This window comes from Salvelinus sp. IW2-2015, linkage group LG15 (assembly GCF_002910315.2).
Source record: "Salvelinus sp. IW2-2015 linkage group LG15, ASM291031v2, whole genome shotgun sequence".
Lineage (NCBI taxonomy): Eukaryota > Metazoa > Chordata > Actinopteri > Salmoniformes > Salmonidae > Salvelinus > Salvelinus sp. IW2-2015.
This window is the reverse complement of record NC_036855.1, coordinates 63,498,091-63,520,131: the sequence shown is the minus strand read 5'-3', so window position 1 is coordinate 63,520,131 and position 22,041 is coordinate 63,498,091. Positions and strand designations below refer to the sequence as shown.

At 42.5% G+C, this 22,041-nt stretch overlaps 1 protein-coding gene across 1 annotated transcript in view; it reads right to left on the bottom strand.

Moving 5' to 3' along the window:
* Positions 1-3,631: 3,631 nt before the first annotated feature.
* LOC111974819 (anoctamin-5) overlaps positions 3,632-22,041 on the bottom strand; it is a 24,090-nt gene continuing 5,680 nt past the window's right edge. Inside the window, exons 2-20 of the mRNA XM_024002833.2 lie at positions 17,609-17,679; positions 15,604-15,711; positions 14,867-14,935; positions 13,700-13,984; positions 13,462-13,581; positions 13,226-13,341; positions 12,466-12,600; positions 10,012-10,117; positions 9,645-9,705; positions 9,375-9,526; positions 9,193-9,267; positions 8,845-9,073; positions 8,407-8,585; positions 8,171-8,268; positions 7,852-7,973; positions 7,542-7,747; positions 7,160-7,362; positions 6,859-6,964; positions 3,632-6,658 (exon numbers count right to left, since the gene is read on the bottom strand). Coding sequence (XP_023858601.1) covers positions 6,440-6,658; positions 6,859-6,964; positions 7,160-7,362; positions 7,542-7,747; positions 7,852-7,973; positions 8,171-8,268; positions 8,407-8,585; positions 8,845-9,073; positions 9,193-9,267; positions 9,375-9,526; positions 9,645-9,705; positions 10,012-10,117; positions 12,466-12,600; positions 13,226-13,341; positions 13,462-13,581; positions 13,700-13,984; positions 14,867-14,935; positions 15,604-15,711; positions 17,609-17,679 — 2,660 coding nt within the window. The 3' untranslated portion in view covers positions 3,632-6,439. The remainder of the gene's footprint in view (positions 6,659-6,858; positions 6,965-7,159; positions 7,363-7,541; positions 7,748-7,851; positions 7,974-8,170; positions 8,269-8,406; positions 8,586-8,844; positions 9,074-9,192; positions 9,268-9,374; positions 9,527-9,644; positions 9,706-10,011; positions 10,118-12,465; positions 12,601-13,225; positions 13,342-13,461; positions 13,582-13,699; positions 13,985-14,866; positions 14,936-15,603; positions 15,712-17,608; positions 17,680-22,041) is intronic.

The window sequence follows — 22,041 nt, the reverse complement described above, 5'->3', positions numbered from 1 at the left end:
AAATGCATTTATGACCATATGCACAATTCATTCGTTTGCCAAATAAAGCTTAGCCTACAGTTACAGTATTAGGCCTATACCTAAAAAAATGATGTGAAATCGGCATAAGGAAAAAATGATAAGAACTCTATCTTATTCACAACGGCACTGTAACAATGACGAATGCTAATTATGCACTCCTGTTTAGAAAATACATTTGGAATATCAAAACTACTGCACATAATGTGTAATTTACATGAACTACATTAAGGTGATCATTTCGTTATGCCGAACGAAAAATACATATTTTTTACGCAATAACATGTAACTGTTATTTCATACAGACTAAGTTTAAAGTGGGATTTGGAATCCAAATGGGCCTATCGAAGAAAGCAACAATGAATCGAAAAAAAATTCTAACCAAAACGAAATATATTCATTTAGAGCTTCAACAATACATTTATTGACAGTATGCTGCAACTACAAGCATCAGAATATATGTCTGAATGAAGGCCTTGCCACTTAGCAAGACAAATCAGTTAGACGTTTAGACTAGTAATAAATCGATACCCATCCCGTAAATAATGAAATAGATACCCTCCCACAACTACAGGAAGTTTTCAGTAAAATATTTAAAATATTACAGGGACGCAGTCACAAGCCAGTTGCAAACGAAGATAACACTCCGTGGATTTTTTTTAATCTAATCGCATACATACTAGGCTAGTTCACGGCAAATGCTTTTCATAGCTATCTGTTTAATGCGTGAATGTATTAGTGACTTTTTCCACATGCATCAAGGTCCTTCCTGTGCTTTCACGAGGTTATACAGAATTGCATAATTTTCCCACTACGTCTATTAGAGGCGTGACCATGACTGCAAGCTGTTTGAGATAAAAGTAAAACACTTCTCGGCATAGGATAGGAACGTACAGTAAGTAGTCTACTACCATTACACCACCATATTACACCACCATATTGTAGGCCTATCACTTGAAAATACAGAAATCATAACCAGCCCTATGTTTAAACATGGGCTAGCTGCATTAAAACGAAACTCACACTATTGTTACTCTGCCAGGTCATTTTTTTTGCCCAAATTCTTTATCCCGTCTTTGGTTCATCTTGAGGACCCATATCAGAATTAATGTTTTTCTCAAAATGTCTATTGTTTAAGCTTCATGTTACGGTAAATGTGACCGAACAAACGGTGAAGCAAAGCGATGTATATGATTAATTTGATAAGAAAACAGACAAGATCTGTAGCCTATCACGTGATCGTGTAAAGACGCTCATATGAAAGGATCAGATAGCTCTGATTCCCTTCACATTATAAACTCATCGTTCGCCTCACGTAACAAGTGCATGAAGGCCATCGTAATGAATCTCAGATAATTCATAAACGATCGAAAGAGAAAAGTAGAAGCGTCTACGGTGGATAACCATATCATTGTTAAACAAAACACTATAGTAAACGCGGGAAATCTAGCGTGTGTGGAGTTGTTCTATAACACAAGCGGCTTGCGCGTCTCATGGGAGACGCAGTTTTTGAGTCGGAGAACCTCTGGCTGTTCAGCACAAGGTAGCGACAGCCTCGTGCAACTATTGGCGTGGTGCACGCCGATCCCCATTACTGGATCAAGAGCGATAATTCAATATAGCCTTACTGGTCCTGAAGCTATTGTTGTTAACTGTAATCGACTGTTTAGGGAGTGGTTTAGGCTGGAATAAGAAAGGATGGTTTGATTGCATTTTGGAAATCATACTTACAGTGTGAGGGCAATGCTGTGACATTACAACGAGTTCATTTTCAGTTTTAACAACCTTCCAAGTTTTTTTTTATACAGACTGAAGTCTACATGTAGCCTACATAAAATCTGTCTTAGCTCGTAGGGCGGTGCTAATGGAACAGACGGGGCTTGATTTCCCCTTCGATGAGCTCTCGTGAAACAAGAATCCACACTAATTTAGGCATCCCCACACATCACTTCACCCACCTCTCTCTTTCTCGCTTGCTCACAACCACACACACACACACAACAACACACAGCACACACACAACACCCAACACACCACACACAACACACACAACACACACACACAACACAACACCACACAACACACAACACACACTGTAACTATAACATCAAAGGGTAGAGGGTATTAATATGGGGGATACTCATGCATATTCTTGAAACAATGTTTCAAATAATAAATCATTGACCATGTTTTTGACTATTTCGAGAGAATTGCGGTTCCACCAAATTCATTTGAGTGGGTCATTGTGAAATATTAAATGTGAGAGCCCAGACACTTTGAGAGACCATGGGGATTCTGAAAAACTGGCACCTACTAATGCTACTACAATATAATTGGATTGAGGCCTGATTGCATTGCGGGGCATTACTATAATTCCGATCAGGTTTTTGCATTAGGTCAATGAGACATCCTCGAGTACAATGGCTGGGTGTGAAATGTGACCGATCATCCTATTTAAAAAACATGATATTGATGTTTTGTCAAATATTTGAAGTTTTCTGCATATGAATAGGCCTCTATTGTCAGCTGTATCATTCACTACATTACTACCTAAACATTTTGTTTGAACAATATTTTTGAAAACACTGTAAATCATGTGAATTTTGAGATTTTTTAGTTATACAGTAAATTGTAGAGTGCACCACATTTAAAAATCCTGAAAATTTATATTTAAAGCAATTAATTATCAAATGTTTGTTAATAAGTTCCATAGACCTTTCAAGGAAAGAAGCAAAGAACGAAAAAACGACATATTTAGAAAAAAAAACACAAAGAAGAAAGAAAAACAAAAACCAACCAAGAAAAACAAGACTATATAAAAAAACATATGAGTGTCGAAACATCAATAGGAATAGAACCAAGTAGAAAGTTATTGTTTTTTGGAAGACATCCCAAAAGTAAACATAGACATTTAAGGCATTGATCTATCTGGTCATTGTACTATGGGCTTCCACCTGCATGCAAGAAGGACATGAGGAGTCAAGAGTCTCCCAATGGATTTTGTCTGTATGGCTGAGAGTGGTGTTAGTCAAGCACTGGGATATTGACAAGCCTGAGATAGTGATGTACCATGTGACTTTGAGGTTGAAGTTATACCAAGTAAAATCATCCAAGGGTATAGTGTCCACCTTCAGCATGAGAGGCTATTAACATTTACAAAACAGATTAGTTCAAAACAGATGAACCTAGAAAAAGCCTACAGAATCAAAACTGATCAATAAACTACAGAAATACCTAATCTTACATTGAGTAAACTATCCTTTACAAATGTAATCTGTACAACAATCTAAATAATAAGTGGGTTGTTTACTGAAATTAATGTGGCAACTACTGTACATATCCCAACATTCTTCATGTGTATACTGGCTGTGATAAAATAGTGTGAATTTATTGCTGTAAAGTGGACAGTTCACTCATGTTGTTAAAATATGCATGTCTCCTTACATTGAATGTCTATGGGACACGAGATTGTGATGCATACTCTGAGTCTATATACTGTATAGCTAACACCTCTGTTTGCACAAATCACACTACAGTAACTTGAAATCGATTCAATAAGCTACAGTCCCTTTTGAAGTTGAATTTCATAACAATTGTTTTGAAACATGTAATCTAAAGTCAACTTTCCTTTTAATATGAGACCATCCAGACATGTTGGAATGATTGACATTAAACAGTAATAATGTAGTGGAGTTTTCTGTCTGAAAGACTCATTGGCTAAATCAAATCAGTCCCATATAAGTGCTCTGTGCTAAAACAAAATTAAAAAGAGAAGGCCATCCATTGTGCTACGGAGTACAGACACAGAGTATGACAGAAAAAGCAGACAGGAATGATCAACTTAACTTAAGTGAGTAATGACTAACAGGGCTGAGGAATTTGATTTTCCTGCTTACAATGAGTTTGATAAGTGTCAAAATAAAGAGCAGATAGATACATGTGCGAGTAACACATTTGCCTCCCACACCAGAAGAAATCATATGTACAAGATGCATATCTCGCCATAAATCTAAATAAGAAAKAGGAATGCAACCCCAAAAACATGGCTAATATTTTGTCTGGTATGACTTAATATGCCACTCAAAACATTTCAAATGGAGTGTAGATGATATCCACTGGAAAGGGCTCTATCAGACCAAACATACACTACCGTTCAACAGTTTGGGGTCACTTAGAAATGTCCTTGTTTTTGAAAGAAAAGCAATTTTTTGTCCATTAAAATAACATCAAATTGATCAGAAATACAGTGTAGACATTGTTAATGTTGCAAATTACTATTGTAGCTGGAAAAGGCWGATTTTTTATAGAATATCTACATAGGCGTACAGAGGCCCATTATCAGCAACCATCACTCCTGTGTTCCAATGSCACGTTGTGTTAGCTAATCCAGCATCCCGGAGTCGCCTCTTCATTGTTGACGTTGAGACTGGTGTTTTGCGGGTACTATTTAATGAAGCTGCCAGTTGAGGACTTGTGAGGCATCTGTTTCTCAAACTAGACACTCTAAAGTACTTGTCTTCTTGCTYAGTTGTGCACCGGGGCCTCCCACTCCTCTTTGTATTCTGGTTAGAGCTAGTTTGCGCTGTTTTGTGAAGAGAGTAGTACACAGCGTTGTACGAGATCTTCAGTTTCTTGGCAATTTCTCACATGGAATAGTCTTCATCTCTCAGAACAAGAATAGACTGACAAGTTTCAGAAGAAAGGTTTTTGTTTCTGGCCATTTTGAGCTTGTAATTGAACCCACAAGTGCTGATGCTCCAGATACTCAACTAGTCTAAAGAAGGCCAGTTTTATTGCTTCTTTAATCAGGACAACATTTTTCAGCTGTGTTAACATAATTGCAAAAGGGTTTTCTAATGATCAATTAGCCTTTTAAAATGATAAACTTGGATTAGCTAACACAACGTGTCATTAGAACACAGGAGTGATGTTTGCTGAGAATGGGCCTATGTACACCTATGTATATATTCCATAAAAAATCTGCCGTTTCCAGCTACAGTAGTCTTTTACAACATTAACAATGTCTACACTGTATTTCTGATCAATTTGATGTTATTTTAATGGACAAAAAATTTGATTTTCTTTAAAAAACAAGGACATTTCTAAGTGACCCCAAACTTTTGAACGGTAGTGTATATACAGTAGACGTTGGGGTGTATTACCCTCTTGGACCATTACAGTAGCTCTATCTATCTAGCATTACCCAGCTGAGAGAAACCGTTTTTAAAAGGGCCACTGCAGTCAAAATGCTGTTTTTCCTGTGTTTTATATCGCAATTGTACAACAGCTGATGAAAACACTCTAAAAGTGTGAAAAAATGTGATCAGTTATTTCCTGATATTTGCTGGTTGAACATACAATATACACAGGACCTCCTAATCATCAGGTTTGCATGGATGGGAGTTTCAGCTTTCCATGGTGACATCACCAAGTAGTAAATTGGTTGATGGACAGATACAAAGAAAGTTCCAAACCTCTCTGCCAATAACAGCTAGTTTTGAGTTTCCCCCTCCCCACTCAGACTACTCCCAGACAGTCCTAGCAAAATTCTTGCTTGAAAAAATAGTTTAGCTATAAAGCAATTTTTGCCAATTTTTACGGTAATTGTTACCCAGAAATKATTTGATATTGATTTACAAACGACTGCATTGGGCCTTTAATTTACAGTTTTTACATTGACTCCCATGAAAATATCTCAAATACATGACAGTAACGCAAGGAAAACACATCACATTTAATGTAGCCCAGCTACAGCCAAATTGAAGCAGATAACATGCCAACATCTGAAGGCAAATAAATTAGATTTTTATATGTTACATTCTATCAAACATGCATATTTCTTTAAAGGTAATTTATTAGATAGCTGCTGATAAAAGCCATGGGATATCTTTGGCAGTCTTTGCTGGACATTTGTTAGTAACATATTATGACATTGTAGATAAGGTGAGCATTAGATTACATTTGTTTCAAGAAGCTGTATATTGTCTGGTACAATATCATGAATCCCAATAGCATTTAACTGAACACTTAACAAGTTGGCACATACTTTTGTAGGATTGACATAATATCCTATCACGATCAACACTGGCACTGAGTGACTGAATCACTTGCAAGAAACATCATTGCACTGAAGATATGAAGCAGCATTGGACGCTGAGAAAAGGTGACGAGATGTGGTCATCGATCAAATTAATCCATCCCTGCCTCCAATGACAGTCCTAATATAGGCGAAAAGGTTGAAATCTGCTAGCTGCTCATTTGAAAATGAACAAACAACAAAACAAAGAGAAACAATTGATAGGATTGCCCCACTGACAGAAGCCCTTTACTGTACTTCTGTTTTCTATCAGTGGAGGAGACTTCACAGCAACACCCTCCCAGTTARGTTAGCCAGGTGGGTGAGAGTTACTGATTGGGGGGCCTACTCAGATAACACGTCATGCTTGTCGGTGGCAGTGCAGACCTCAGGTTTGGGTTCAATGATAAAACTCTGACTCAGCTGGATCTTGAGCTTCTCAACCTCGTAGTTGTGCAGGTATTCCTGGATGAGGTAACGTTCCCGTTTAAGCCGAGCCTTCACCTCGGATGGCACATCCGGGATCAGCCAGGCCACAAAGAACTTCACCACAAACACCACGTGCTGATGGGAAAGGAAGACATTTTTTTACAGAGCATACCATTATCACACACTCACCTTATGACGTACAGATAATAACATGTTAAAAGACAGTGATAGCAAAGATTGGGCTCTGTTGCRTACTGTATATAATGGAGAGAGCACCTGCTGGTTTAGAGTGGAGAGATGTGCTGTGTTCCATAGACATATTTTGGATGGCTTACCTCCATGATAATGATGAAGGCCAGTTTGGCTGCCAGGATGTGCCAGAATTGCATAGTGTGGGAGTACTGCCTCTGGTGGCCTGGAGGGTAGCGGTAGTCACGGTACCTGAGACAAYATATAGGGCYAATGTCARGACACAACAACTACATACAMTMGTGCTAAACCCSAAGCATTGACCTGTCCTCWGTAAACATCTGGATTAATACAATCACAGCTCCATAGTCAAGACKTCAAGTGAAGTCAAGACAAAGGGTATTTAAATGTGCAAGTGAGTGGCCTGGCATTGCAGTCGCTTCCCACCTGCAGGTGGTGATGAAGGAGCTGTTGAACCAGGCAGGAATCGCCCCCTCCTCGGGCGTACTGAGGAGAGGGATCTGGGAGATGTCATACACTGACAGGCTGTTGTTGATGTAGCCACTCATGGTGGCTTCAGAGCCAGGGTGGTAGGTATACAGGTAGACCAGGCGGGGGATCATGTCTGAAGTAAAGGCCATGATGAATGCCTGGGGAGATGAGATAGCATGAGAGGGGATCCGAGACACATTGAACTATTGAATTACTGTATTTTGATTATATAGTATATATGAATTATAAAATGGGGCTGTTCAACAATAAAGACATAGATTTGAACACTTGATAACAACAATGTGGCTACAGCTTAATAACATTTAATCCTTCTCACATTGGTGACAACGGACAAGATGGCTACCACATTGAGGATCTCCTGCCATGCTCCGATGTTGTGGGCCTTGGCCGCCACAGGCCGGCGGAACTGGGTGGTGAACTTCCAGGCGTCCACTCTGACCTCCAGGATGTTGTTACAGAGGGCCAGCAGGGGGGCCAGGGGGAAAGAGGCCACAAACAGAGTGATGAAGCCAAACTGGATTACTGCAGAGAGAGAGAGAGAGAGAGAGAGTGCATGTTGATGAACAGCCCTACACCGTCTCCTGTCTATGTGGGAAGAGAGTGGAGTGGGTTAAGGGCCTCCTTACCCATCTCCAGGTACTCATAGAACAGGCCCAGCTGGCTGAAGTTCTGCAGGTCGTGGTCCTGCTCCCAGCGGCTGTACTGGTCTTTCCGGGCCTTCCTGCTGCACCACCAGTTCCTCAGCAGCCTGACAGGATATAATATAGATCAAGAGAATATTGAACTCTGAGGAGGGCACGCGTACAATTTACATACTGAATGTCGGACATCTTTAACAAGTTCAACCTGGTTCACACCCCATGGTGGAGTAAATATGCAACTGAAAGGTCATCGAGGTACATTTCGCCGTCTATCAGAAGTAGGTCAGAGGTCAGTGAAACTCACGGCAGTAGAGCCTCCTGGATGTTCCCACACACCTGCTTCCCTGTCATGACAATCACCAGCTGGGTGGTCAGCTCAATCAGACAGCCTCCTGGGTCACACTGGGACAAATTACAGTGGGTGTTTAACAGTTAGGTTTGAGATCAAAACATAAATACTGTAGTTTACTCTTCAAAAGGTGTGAGTTTCATATGGTAGAATGTGTTCATATACTGTAGATGCTGTGTGACAAAGCTCACCTCCTCGTTCCTCAGCGTGCTGTATTTGCCAAACATGTACGTGTATTTGCCTGGGTAACCCACAAACTTGCCCTTGAAGAAGGCCACGTAGAAACATGAAGAATAGTAGTTGACAAACTGGAAGAGGAACATCTTCATTGTCAACTTGTTTTCATACTCCAGATGTGTCTTGGGAATTTCTGTTGGAGCAAGTAGTTGGAGGTCAAAGCCATTCAAGGCACACCAGCTACCTAAACTAACAGGTGCAATGTACTGCTGAGGTATGAGTGAATCTTTATAGGAGAGAATTTGTTTTTGTTTTAAATGAGTAGGAAATGTATAGTTAATGTGACCTGGGTTAAACATCACTTTAACTTGATATGCCCTCAGTGTTCCATCTCCCTGCATTTYCTGCTCCTCCTGAGAAAATCGTCATGATAGTGAGCTACTCCTCCTCACCCATATCTGTGATCCAAATGGCCACTCGCTCATAGAAGAAGTTAAGGATCATAATGATGACAAAGTTGATAAAGGAGGCGGTGACAGAGGTAGCGAGCTGCGGGGTGATGAGAGAGCCCACCAGATGGATCTTCTTAGTGGGGCTGTCCTTCATGATGCTGGCGAAGGCCGCATACACAGCCAGCCTGTAGACTATCACCCCAGTGATACAGGCCACAATCAGAAGCATCTGTGGAGAATACAAAATCCACATGCTACAGTGCCCACTTACAGCGCACATACAGTATACTGCACACTGGTGAACAAATTATTGCAGACACACAGAGTTGGTGTAGTATGTTGGCTTACCCAGAACAGAACAGTAACCCCGGAGAGGCAAAAGCGACCACACTTTTTGGGGAGGGGTAGGTATGGCTCCATTTCCTGCACAATAACAAATAACGGAAAGCCCAGTCAGTAGCTTACATTGAATACTTTAGAATTTGCACAGTATTACAAGTAGTGTGTAATAACCAGTTGGCAGCCCGTACCTGGGTGATCCGGTTGAGTCTCTGGTCAGTGCACCTCGTCTCAAACTCCGGGCGGATCTGGAGCTGCTGCTGCTCCTCCTCGAAATCCACCAGGTCCCATTCATACTCCAACTGGGCCTGGCGCCGCTTCCAGAACTCCAGGAACAGAGTCACTGCAGAACCGACAGGGTCATTACACTCTAACAGTAACAGTCTGCCTCCCTCACAGGGGATGTACTGTAATTCTCCAACAGGTTAAATACAGTAACAACAGAGTGGACAGACACTTACCCCAGATCCCCATAAACATGGCAAAGAACACGGTCCCCTCGTTATCAAACAGATGGGATTGCTGGAAGAGGGAACAAGGGACAGGATGAGCTCCTAACCACCCAGAGGAAATGACATGCCGTGCTTTGGCCACAGCAATATGACATACTGCACACTCAGCATGGGAGATTTCACTGGCTTTGATTGACAGGCTGGTTTAAACAATAAGCTAAGCATGCAGAATATTTACACAGCCATCATTTTTTWAAGTGTGAAGAGCCATCAATAATTAGATGTAATGGCCAATCATCATGAGATTATGATTAGCCATTTGAGGAAAGATTACATTGTGACTGAATGACAGAATATATTGTATATGTTCCCTTACCCAGGATGAGAGACACGTGGAGTTGAGCTTCCAGTAACTACACTTCTTATCACACAGYGGACACATCACAATACTCCCTCCAATGCTGGGGTCACAGATCTCCTTACTGTGGGAGAGATAAATAGGAAGAATAGAAAGTGGGAAAGAACATAATACATTTGATATGACTTCACATGTCTTGTATAGACTGACAAAGTTGTGTGATTTAGTGTACTGTTGGATGTGCAACAACAAAGATGTCTTTTTTTTTACACAATTATTATTAATATACTGAATACACACCATTAGGTGTGTGTGTGTGTGTATGAGAGCCCACTTGGGCATGATTCAAAGGCTGTGTTTAAACAGGCAGCCCAATAATTCGTATTTTGAACATTGATATCAGATCTTATTTGTTGTTACTTTAAAAAAAAACTTTTGTACTTTTTGTACTTTTTATTTTAAACTCGGACAAAACAGATATGCTAGTTCTAGGTCCCAAGAAACAAAGAGATCTTCTGTTGAATCTGACAATTAATCTTGATTGGTTGTACAGTCATCTCAAACAAAACTGYGAAGGACCTCRGTGTTACTCTGGACCCCGATCTCTCTTTTGATGAACATATCAAGAATATTTAGAGGACAGCTTTTTTCCATCTTCATAACATTGCAAATTTCAGAAACTTTCTGTCCTAAAATGATTCAGAAAAATGTATCCATGCTTTTGTCACTTCTAGATTAGACTACTGCAATGCTCTACTTTCCGGCTACCCGGATAAAGCACTAAATAAACTTCAGTTAGTGCTGAACACGGCTGCTAGAATCTTGACTAGAATCAAAAAATGTGATCATATTACTCTAGTATTATATTACTCCTCTCTACAMTGGCTTCCTGTTAAGGCWAGGGCTGATTTCAAGGTTTTACTGCTAACCTACAAAGCATTACATGGGCTTGCTCCTACCTATCTTTCCGATTTGGTCCTGATGTACATACCTACACATACGCTATGGTTACAAGACGCAGGCCTCCTTACTGTCCCTAGAATATCTAAGCAAACAGTTGGAGGCAGGGCTTTCTCCTATAGAGCTCCATTTTTATGGAATGGTCTGCCTACCCATGTGAGAGACGCAGAACTCGGTCTCGACCTCTAAGTCTTTATTGAAGACTCATCTCTTCAGTAGGTCCTATGATTGAGTGTAGTCTGGCCCAAGGGTAGGAAGGTGAACGGAAAGGCACTGGAGCGACGAACCGCCCTTGCTGTCTCTGCCTGGCCGGTTCCCCTCTCTCCACTGGGATTCTCTGCCTCTAACCCTATAACTGGGGCGGAGTCACTGGCTTACTGTTGCTCTTCCATGCTGTCCCTAGGAGGGGTGCGTCACTCGAGTGGGTTGAGTCACTGACGTGATCGTCCTGTGCGGGTTGACGCCCCCCTCGGGTTCGTGCCGTGGTGGAGATCTTCGTGGGCTATACTCAGCCTTGTCTCAGGGTAGTAGGTTGGTGGTTGAAGATATCCCTCTAGTGGTGTGGGGGCTGTGCTTTGGCAAAGTGGGTGGGGTTATATCCTGCCTGTTTAGCCCTGTTTGGGGGTATCGTCGGACAGGGCCACAGTGTCTCCCGACCCCTCCTGTCTTAGCCTCCAGTATTTATGCTGTGAAGGTTTATGTGTCGGGGGGCTAAGGTCAGTCTGTTATATCTGGAGTATTTCTCCTGTCTTATCCGGTGTCCTGTGTAAATGTAAGTATGCTCCCTCTAATTCTCTCTCTCTTTCTCTCTCTCTTCTCTCGGAGGACCTCAGCCCTAGGACCATGCCTCAGGACTACCTGGCCTGATGACTCCTTGCTGTCCCCAGTCCACCTGGTCATGCTGCTGCTCCAGTTTCAACTGTTCTGCCTGCGGCTATGGAACCCTGACCTGTTCACCGGACGTGCTACCTTGTCCCGGACCTGCTGTTTTGGACTCTCTCTCTTCCCCACCTGCTGTCTCTAACTCTGAATGATCGGCTATGAAAAGCCAACTGACATTTAYTCCTGAGGTGCTGACCTGTTGCACCCTCTACAACCACTGTGGTTATTATTATTTGACCCTGCTGGCCATCTGTGAACTTTTGAACATCTTGGCCATGTTCTGTTATAATCTCCACCCGGCACAGCCAGAAGAGGACTGGCCACCCCTCAGAGCCTGGTTCCTCTCTAGGTTTCTTCCTAGATTCTGGCCTTTCTAGGGAGTTTTTCCTAGCCACCGTGCTTCTACACCTGCATTGCTTGCTGTTTGGGGTTTTAGACTGGGTTTCTGTACATCACTTTGTGACATCGGCTGATGTAAAAAGGGCTTTATAAATACATTTGATTGATTGATTGATCTTCTGCCAATAATTGGGCGAAATATTAGAATTGGGCTGCCTGTTTAAATGCAGACAATTAACTGTTTTCCTATTTTTCAAAAAAGGCACCTTTCTGCCCCCTGGTGGTACTAACCTTGTTAAATTGTCATCGTAGCTTAGCACACCATAGATAAAACATATGACCCCCATGACCGCAGCAAAGAACAACATCTCTGTGTAGAAGCCCAGCCAGGCAAAGTAGATCCCAATCTTCTCCCCATAATACTTCCTGTTAACAACACAGAGATAATTCAATTTATTTGGCATTAGGGAGTAGGGACACTTAGTACTTGCATGCTGTTATAGATCAGGTGTTCCCAAACTTTTTCACTCGGGGCCCCCCTTCCATCATTGGGGGACATCCTACGTCCCCGCCCCCATGTGCACACCACGTCTATTTCTATGGGCAAAGGGACTGTTCATGACACAAACTGTTCACACCGCTCTTGTTGGTGGAGAGAATGTTGCAGGTTTAAAGCACATTTTCGTGCAATTCTAGACATTTTGTCATGTCTAATGTGTATTCATGTGACATTTGAGTGACAACAATTATTACAACAATATCTATGGGCTATAAAACCTAAGTAAAAAAACGTTAGCTGACATTTCTGACAAGTTATACATAGCTCTCTATGGTATGCATTGACTGACATGACAAGAGGAACTGATGATGCACTACCCAATTTCGAAATTGCACCTTGTGCATTCTACTATTACAACTTTCAAGAGTAAGTTTAAAGCTGGACTGAGTTCGCCCCCCTCCCCCCCTCCCTCCCCTCCCCCCGTTATAGACGTAGATCTTTGTGTCTATGCATGGGGGAAATGTAACCGATGTCCAGCCGATGTTGTCTTACCTGATGAGGTTGAGGGGCTGCTCCTTGTAGAAACAGAGGAACCTAGCCCAATTCTTATAGAGGTGGTAGCGTTCGCTCTCACACTGCTCATTTGTGTTCCTCTCCCAGTATCGACACTGACAGCACAGAGGACAGGAGAATAATCCGTTSTAGTTTAGAAAAAATCTGACATCCTCACATGAAATCTACTGTGAGTATGTTGATGTGATGTAGGTGGGGCGTCACGTGTTTCTTACATCATGAAGTGGGAAGGCTGAGGTGTAGGTCCCGTTGTTCAGTAACCGCTTGATACCTTTCTTGTCTGTCTCCTTGCGGTCCTCTTTATTGTACGGACAGCGAGACAGGATGTAGTACACCTGACAGGAAGGGACATCAGATTAGTGTGTGTGTGTGTGTGTGTGTGTGTGTGTGTGTGTGTGTGTGTGTGTGTGTGTGTGTGTCTCGCTAGATTCTGTGTTAAGATACTGTACTCACTATTCTGTTGCGTGTAGAGGGGGGGAAGAAGGTGTCTTGGTTTTTGATGAGGAAGAAGTCTATCTTGTCCTTATCAAATGGAGAGGTGAAGTAGTCAGGCTGTGGGCGCATCACCTTCTCTGGCAGGCGGAACGGTCGGGAGAGCCACTCCAGTGGAACGTCCTGTCCGTGGGGGATGTCGCTTTCCTTAAAGGGAACCTTGATCTTCAGCACGTCAGCGTAGGTGGCCAACACCTCCCACGGGGCGTGGATCTTCAGGAAGTATGTTTTCAGATCATCCGAGTCCTAAGAGGAATGAGTTGAGAGAGGGCAGAGCGAGGCAATTTGACTGACCATACAATTTAAGCACAAAACAGAGGAATCATTTAAAATAGAGCACGCTATTTTAAAATAGAGCACTATATTCAAATGGAAAATTTTGAAAATATCATAAATCTATTATGATATTTTCAAAATTTTCCATTTGAATATAGTACACATTTTCACCTAAAAGTTTGTAAAGAAAACATAGAAACACTGTCTGTACAAAATATTAGGAACAGCTTCCCAATACTGAGTTATTTTCTTTTTACGCTCAGAACAGCCTCAATTCATCGGGGCATGGACTACAAGGTGACTCCAATGCTTCCCACAGTTGTGTCAAGTTGGCTGGATGTCCTTTCGGTGGTGGAACATTCTTGATACACACAGGAAACTGTTGAGCGTGAAAAACCCAGATGCGTTGCAGTTCTTGACACACACCAACCTGTGCGCCTGGCATGTACGACCATACCCTGTTCAAAGGCACTTAAATCTTTTGTCTTGCCCATTCACCCTCTGAATGGCACACATACACAACTAATGTCTCAATTGTCTCAAGGCTTAAATATTCTTCTTTAATTAACCTGTCTCCTCTCCTTCATCTACACTGGTTGAAGGGATCATATAAGGTAAGCTTTCACCTGGATTCACCTGGTCAGTCTATGTTATGGAAAGAGCAGGTGTTCCTAAAGTTTTGTACACTCAGTATATGTTAAACACCCTTCTACCACTGAGGAAAGAAGAATGTGGAGTGAAATTCCCCTTTAAGAAAGCTCTGCTGAGATATTCCCCACTTTGCAGTAATGTGATGTGCTGCTGCATGATGACCACTAGAGGGCCCCAGCGTGCCACAGATGGGTAACTCACCAATTTGTCCTCAGTCTCAAGCTCCAGTCCAGCCTTCTTAAGGTTGGCCTCAAACTCCCTCCTCCTCTCCTGTACAAATACAGATACAGACACACATGCACTTTACGCAATAGCAAGTACCAGGGCAGAAAAGCATTTATCCTTGTATCTCCCCCTCTATCACTTTATCCTTCCATCCATTCTTGTATTCTAACTTCCCCATTCATTCTCATAATTTTTCCTTGGGAGGATCCATTTTGTYCTTGTAGAAGCTCTGTTGAAAGACTGCCTGGCACCAGTCACAGCATTCTCAAAGTCCAAAAATCAGAAGCTAGAGGGCCTTGTAATAATGAAATTTGGTCTGTCTATGGTCTGTCTGTGGCATGAAATCTTTGCTTCTCTGTCAAGAAAGAGGTGAYGCAATTACCCCAACAACAAAGTTTCAACCACTGGGAACTTATCAGCCACTTCCTTTTAGCCACCTTCTCCTCTTACCGCCCTGATTCAGGCTGATTATGAGTCATGGTCACGTGGTCAGTTGACCCCAGACACTGTCTTTACTGTGAAAAAAGGTATTGCAACAGACAACTAAAATAGCTGTGTTCTTATTGAAGTTGTTCAGGCTCAAAGCACGCCTGACCACTCCAAGGTTAATGCTCTGTGCTGTCATGTCCGTGTTGATAAACTGCCATGTGTCTCTCTGTAACCACACAATGCTCTCTGTCTCTGTGTTGATGATGGTGCGTTATGCTGCCCACCTGCTTCTTCTCTCCATCCTTGTCATCTAGGTAGGACAGTATGAAGTCAATCCTGCGAACCCCGTCCCTGAAGAACACGGTGTCTTTGTTCTGCTGTAGTCTGTCAGTCTGGAGGGCAGACAGAGAAGAGTGTCAGAACACTAACCCACACAAACTATTTCTCTCCTCCTATGAACAGAGAACATCTGTTTACTGAATGTGACGATGTACGTTAAAAGTACATTAAAAGTACATGGTCGTAGTTTAGTATATAGTTTAGGACACACCCAAAATTAAATAAACAAATGTATTTTGTAATGAGTGTGGACTTTCTCTCTTTTGTGTGGTTTGTCTTATGTAACTTGAATAGGAGTTAGGAGGCARTGGCTCCTGGACACTTTCCAGTGAAGGCATGCCTATCATTATGCTAAACGTAGCCCTCAACTATGGGAAGCAATGTGGTACATACTGCACTAGGGCCTGAAATGAACGTTTTGGTTTTTATAATAACGTTAAACCTAGTCTTGATATTCTCAGATCATCCCAGACCAGTATACAGCCACTTCTTGATTCAAGCCCCAAACCTGGCACTGACAATACTCTTCAATCACAATGCTCCACACTCCAGTTTGCCAGGGTCCAGTTTCTCAGTTCAACACTCCACACTTCAGTTTATTTATAAGCATATTAAGCATGTGTAGGAGAAATCACCCTTGTTAAAAAGTTAAATGTTTGTGAAATTCAGGATATTGTATATACAGTAGGTTAAAGGCTGTTTCTCAACTAGGTTTGTTTACTCCTGGTTTTATTCCACCTGAGGKGTACAGCTAAGGTTTTACAGTGCTATGCMCTGCAGTTAGGACGACAGAGGGGAAAAAACCTTATCGACACAGTCTTGGMCCTGGAGTGGAGGRAAATGGCTTTTCTTGATCCAATCGGCTAAGATTATGTTCACCAATTCCAGGTMTTAMATCATCTTTTGAACCTCAATTGTGAAGAAGTATTGCCTGTGTGGGGTCTGTTTCACCGTGTGACTAGGAGGAAAAGCGCTTCAGTCCAATTAGCTTAGTGTGCGACAAAACAGAGGCGGGTCCCTAGATACAGCGGTATCCTGGCTCTGGAGAACACACTGCGGTCGGGAAGAGAAACAGAGCCCCTCCCCTTTTTGTTTATCAGCCCCCACACCCACAAACAGGGAGGAAGGAAACAGGGTGTGRATACAGCATTTAATTCCTATAATCATCAACAGAATTAGGWTGTGGAAAGCATATKAGAACMATTTGAAATGTATGGCCTTCCACCTTTATGTGTCAAAGCATGCTTGAATATGAGTGAGAGAGAAAATGTTCAAGTTCGCTAGTTCTTGAATAACAGATTAATGCTGGATAGAGAACACGGACACGGACACAGAACAGACACAGTAATATTCTCTCTGTAGGCAGTATTTTAGTTTGTGCTTATTGCCTGGGGAGAGSTGATCTGATAAAGAGAGGAGCTCTCTGAGAGACACTGAGGTCTTGTGACTGAACAATGAGAACTGTAGTAGAAAGAGGTCAGTTGTTTCCAACTTAGGCAAGGTACACAAAGGCATGCAAAACAACCTCTTTTCAATACACGCTCACTATTGATCAAGAATATTGATCATGGATGGGGATCGATCAAGCATGTGGAGGAAGACTAAAATCAAAACACATAATCATACATTTCTTACAGCCAAATACGCACATAAGTGCCAAAATGTATTACATTTACATTTAAGTCATTTAGCAGACGCTCTTATCCAGAGCGACTTACAAGTTGGATCTACTAATCCAGTATACCTTCAACATTTCGTTAACCTTTATCATGTAAATAATTTGATGTGTTTTTTGTTTGTTGCAGCTTTCAATTAAATTTGCCCGTTGCATTGCAGAACACTGCTGCATTACAGCACAGAGAGCTTGGGAAGTCATCTAGGGCAGGGATATGTTAATGTAGAGTGAAAGGAGAGTGTCCAGGCAGGTCAACATGGGGTCATGGGACTCACCTCTGTGTGTCCAGGTAGCTGTGTACCTCCGTCCTCTATAAAGTTATTAAGACTGTGGACATTACATTCCTCTGTGAAGAGAAAAGAAACACGAGCAGMGATTAGTTCCCATAAAGGGCAATCTGCAGTTGCTACATACATTTTTGGACTTATGATATATAGTATAATGATATACTGCATATGAGTCCATTGATTCTTGAATAATATAACTTATACATGCCTCATGAGCTTAGTTTAACTGTCACACCCCATCAGAACCCAAAATATAAACTAGTTTTAATCCAATGTTGGTAAATATTGTATATGTAAACAAACACAGTATAGCCTCAAAACATGGTTTAAAATATAATGTTGATATCTTGGAAGGTCCGTCCTTACATCTATCCCACTGGGCAAAAACTGGTTGAATCAATGTTGTTTCCACATCATTTCAAAACATTTTTTTTATGTGATGACATTGAATCATCGTGGAAAACTGATTGGATTTGTAAAAAGTCATCAACATAAGGGAATTTCATCTCTATTTCACCCAACTTTGAACCTAAATCTAATGTCATGGTGAATTCACGTTAGTTGACAACTCAAACAAATGTAAATAAAAAATGTATGTTGAACTGAGGTATAGGGCTAAGGATTGCCCCTTTAACAGAAAACTATTTACAATGTACAAATGGCATAGTGATATGTGTACAGAAATGTGTAACCACTCATTTACTTGAGAGAAAGCAATGGGTTAATTGTCTATATATTTTACGTAATTATTCCAGCCTCATCACACCAACTAGCCTAATAGGTCATATGAGATACAACATACACTTGATATGAAAGGGTCAAACTTGTTCCCTGTGGTCATGTATGATAGCTTCACTACATACAGTCAATTGGCTAAATGAATCCTAGAAAAATAAAGCTATGTTATTTAACTAAAATGACTGTAATGTCATCAGATACACTACTTAAACCCCATGAAATCCCATGACCCATCCCTCTGTTTCCACCGACAATCCTTTTCTACAGATTTGCCAATGATTTTGCAGATGATCGAGTCGGTCTCCCTCCTATTAGGTAATAGTTCTATATTGAGAGCAGGGATTGCTGATGTGAAGAAAACAGCATTAGTCTGTCAGTGGAACTGTGTTGTGGTCAGATGTCAGAACACCCCAACACAACACTGTGTTGACATGGACTGCCCTCAGGGCAACAGCATGGTGAAATAGACATGAAGACACTCACTCTCTCAAGAGGCTCTCAGAGATAAAACCAGGGGAAAGAACTAAACACATATACCTATAAAGACCCACTAGCACAAAAGCACACTTTCCATCTAGACACACAGACAGATACACACAGCATTCCAGCAGCAGCGCAGAGCACTCCCCCAGCCTGGCAGAAACCGCTAGAGGAGGAATGTGCTCATGTTGCAGCACTGCCTGCCTCCTGGTTATTTCTGAATGCTGGGAAACAAGCACTTCCCGTGGGGAGTTAGGCCTCTACATACACGGAGGGATGGGGGAGGGGCAGCAGCACAGTCATAGCCCTGTAGTTCCCTCAGACGAACACAATCTAGCTTACCACAGAAGGATTCCTTCTGCCCTGAGCCTTTCTTTCATTGGATGAGTGGGATATTTTAAAGAACCAGAGGTTTGACTGAGTGCCTTGCAAGCCAATGAGAGGCTCGAGGGAGCCGCTCTGTACAGCTGAGAGGTAAATAAAAGAGACAACTCATGAGGTTGGAATGATGTTGAGACTGCCAGCCAGCCAGATGTTCGGAGCACAAGCATCCCTAACCCTATGAAGGTCAAACTAGCAGAGGATTTTCCAAAGAAGCTGTGCCAAGCTGTGATGATTGTACTGCAACAGTCATTATCAGTCCAGAGCTGAGCAAACAAAGAGAGAGAGGAGTGGTGTTACAAACAGGGACAAGGCCACTTTTATTAGACATTATAGATAGCAGCACATCCACACACATGCAGAAACACCACGTATAGTATATGCATAGTATACATGCGTTCATAGATACCTCAGCACCCAAGCAACACACATTTTTCAATGTTTTCAAAAAATGAAACAATGGGATACACATATCCTCAAATACAGTATGGTTAAACACATAAATATAAATACACTATTGTTTGTATATACCCATATATTTAAAGTATGTGGACACCCCTTCAAATTAGTGGATTCGGCTATTTCAGCCACACCCGTTTATAAGTGTATAAAATCGAGCACACAGCCATACAATCTCCATAGAACAACATTGGCAGTAGAATGGCCTTACTGAAGAGCTCAGTGACTTTCAAAGTGGGCACTGTCATAGGAGGCCACCTTTTAACATTTCTGCTCTGCTAGAGCTGCCGCCGTCAACTGTAAGTGCTGTGAAGTGAAAACGTCAAGGAGCAACAACGGCTCAGCTGCGAAGTGTAGGCCACACAAGCCACAGAACGGGACCGTCGAGTGCTGAAGCACGTAAAAATCATCTGTCCTCAGTGGCAACACTCACTACACGAGTTCCAAACTGCCTCTTGAAGCAATGTCAGCACAAGAAACTGTTTGTCTGGAGCTTCATAAAATGGGTTTCCATGGCGAGCACCGCACACAAGCCTAAGACCACCAGGCGCAATGCCAAGCGTTGGCTGGAGTGATGTAAAGCTTGCCACAGCAGTGGAAACATGTTCTCTGGAGGGATAAATCATGCTTCACCATCTGGCAGTCCGACGGACGAATCTGGATTTTGCGGATGTTAGGAGAACGCTACCTGCCCAATGCATAGTGCCAACTGTAAAGTTTGTGGAGGAGGAAAATGGTTTGGGGCTGTTTTCCATGTTTCAGGCTAGCCCCTTAGTTCCAGTGAAGGGAAATCTTAACGCTACACATTACAATGACATTCTAGACGATTCTGGCTTCCACTTTGTGGCAGTCATTTGGGGAAGGCCCTTTCCTGTTTCAGCATGACAATGCCCCCGTGCAGAAAGCGAGGTCCTTACAGAAATGGTTTGTCGAGATCGGTGTGGAAGAACTTGACTGGCCTGCACAGAGCTCTGACCTCAACCCCATCGAACACCTTTGGGATGCATTGGAAAGCCGATTGCGAGCCAGGCCTAAATGCCCAACATCAGTGCCCGACCTCACTAATCCTCGTGGCTGAATGGAAGAAAGTCCCCCAGCAATGATCCAACATCTAGTGGAAAGCCGTCCCAGAAGAGTGGAGGCTGTTATAGCACCAAAGGGGGGACCCTCCATATTAATGCCCATGATTTTGAGTGAGATGTTCGACGAGCAGGTGTCCACATACTTTTTGTCACGTAGTGTACCACCTCCTGGAACTAGACCCACATTCAGATAGTAGGAGATCCACTAGTGAAGATGTACATTAACATAAACACCCACTGTCTGCAGAACAACCAACTTACTGTAAACACGTTCTGTAGTCTCCAGCACACTCTAAATTAAACTGACATTGATAAGCACATTGATGAAGTCCTAGAGAACATCTCACCCTACTGTAGCTGACCTACAAGTACTTCAGTGGGTAGTCTGGAGTGATGAATATCCCACATTGTCTTGCACATCCATTTAAGCTATAAGGTCCGAGGGGTGTGGGCTGTTCTTATGCACGAAAAACCAACGCAGATTGCGCTGCGATAAAGCCCCTAGCTGTGGTATATTGGCCATATACAACTTTAGATAGAAACTGTCTCTGAGCCTGTAGGTATCATACCTCATGCTCCAATTCTGTTTGCCTAATGGTAATGAAGTGAAGAGCTGATGGCTGGGGTGTGTTTGGTCCTTGATGATGCTGCAGGCCTTCCTCATGCACCGTTTTGAGTAGATGTCCTGGAAGGGTGACAGCACAATTCCAGTGATGTGCTGGGCTGTCTTCACCTCCCTCTGAAGGGACTTGCGGTCTGGCCAGAGAAATTCCCGACCGTACCAGGCCGTAATGCAACCGTCAGGACGCTCTCGATGGTTCAGCTGTAATATTTGGAGAGGACCCGGGGTGGCATGTCAAATTTCTTCAGCCTGCCTTAGGAAGTATAGAGACACTGTTGCGCACTCTTGACAAGAGTGGTGGTGTGTTGGTCCAGACAAGTCACTCTTGATGTGGATGCTGAGGAACATAAAACTAGTGACTCTCTCTACTGCAGTCCCGTTGATGTGGATCGGGGAACTTCCCTTCCCTTCCTGAAGTCAAGAATCAACTCCTTTTTTTGACTGACGGAGAGGTCGCCTGTCCTTACACCACAATGCCAGTTAACTTACTCTCCCTATAGGCGATACCATCGTTGTTGCTTATCAGGCCTACAACCGTGGTGTCGTCAGCAAACTTGATGTTGGAGTTGGTGTCGTGCAAAGCCACACAGCCGTTGGTGAACAGGGAGTACAGCAGAGGACTGAGGGCACCCCTGGGGGGCCCGTGTTAAGAGTCAGTG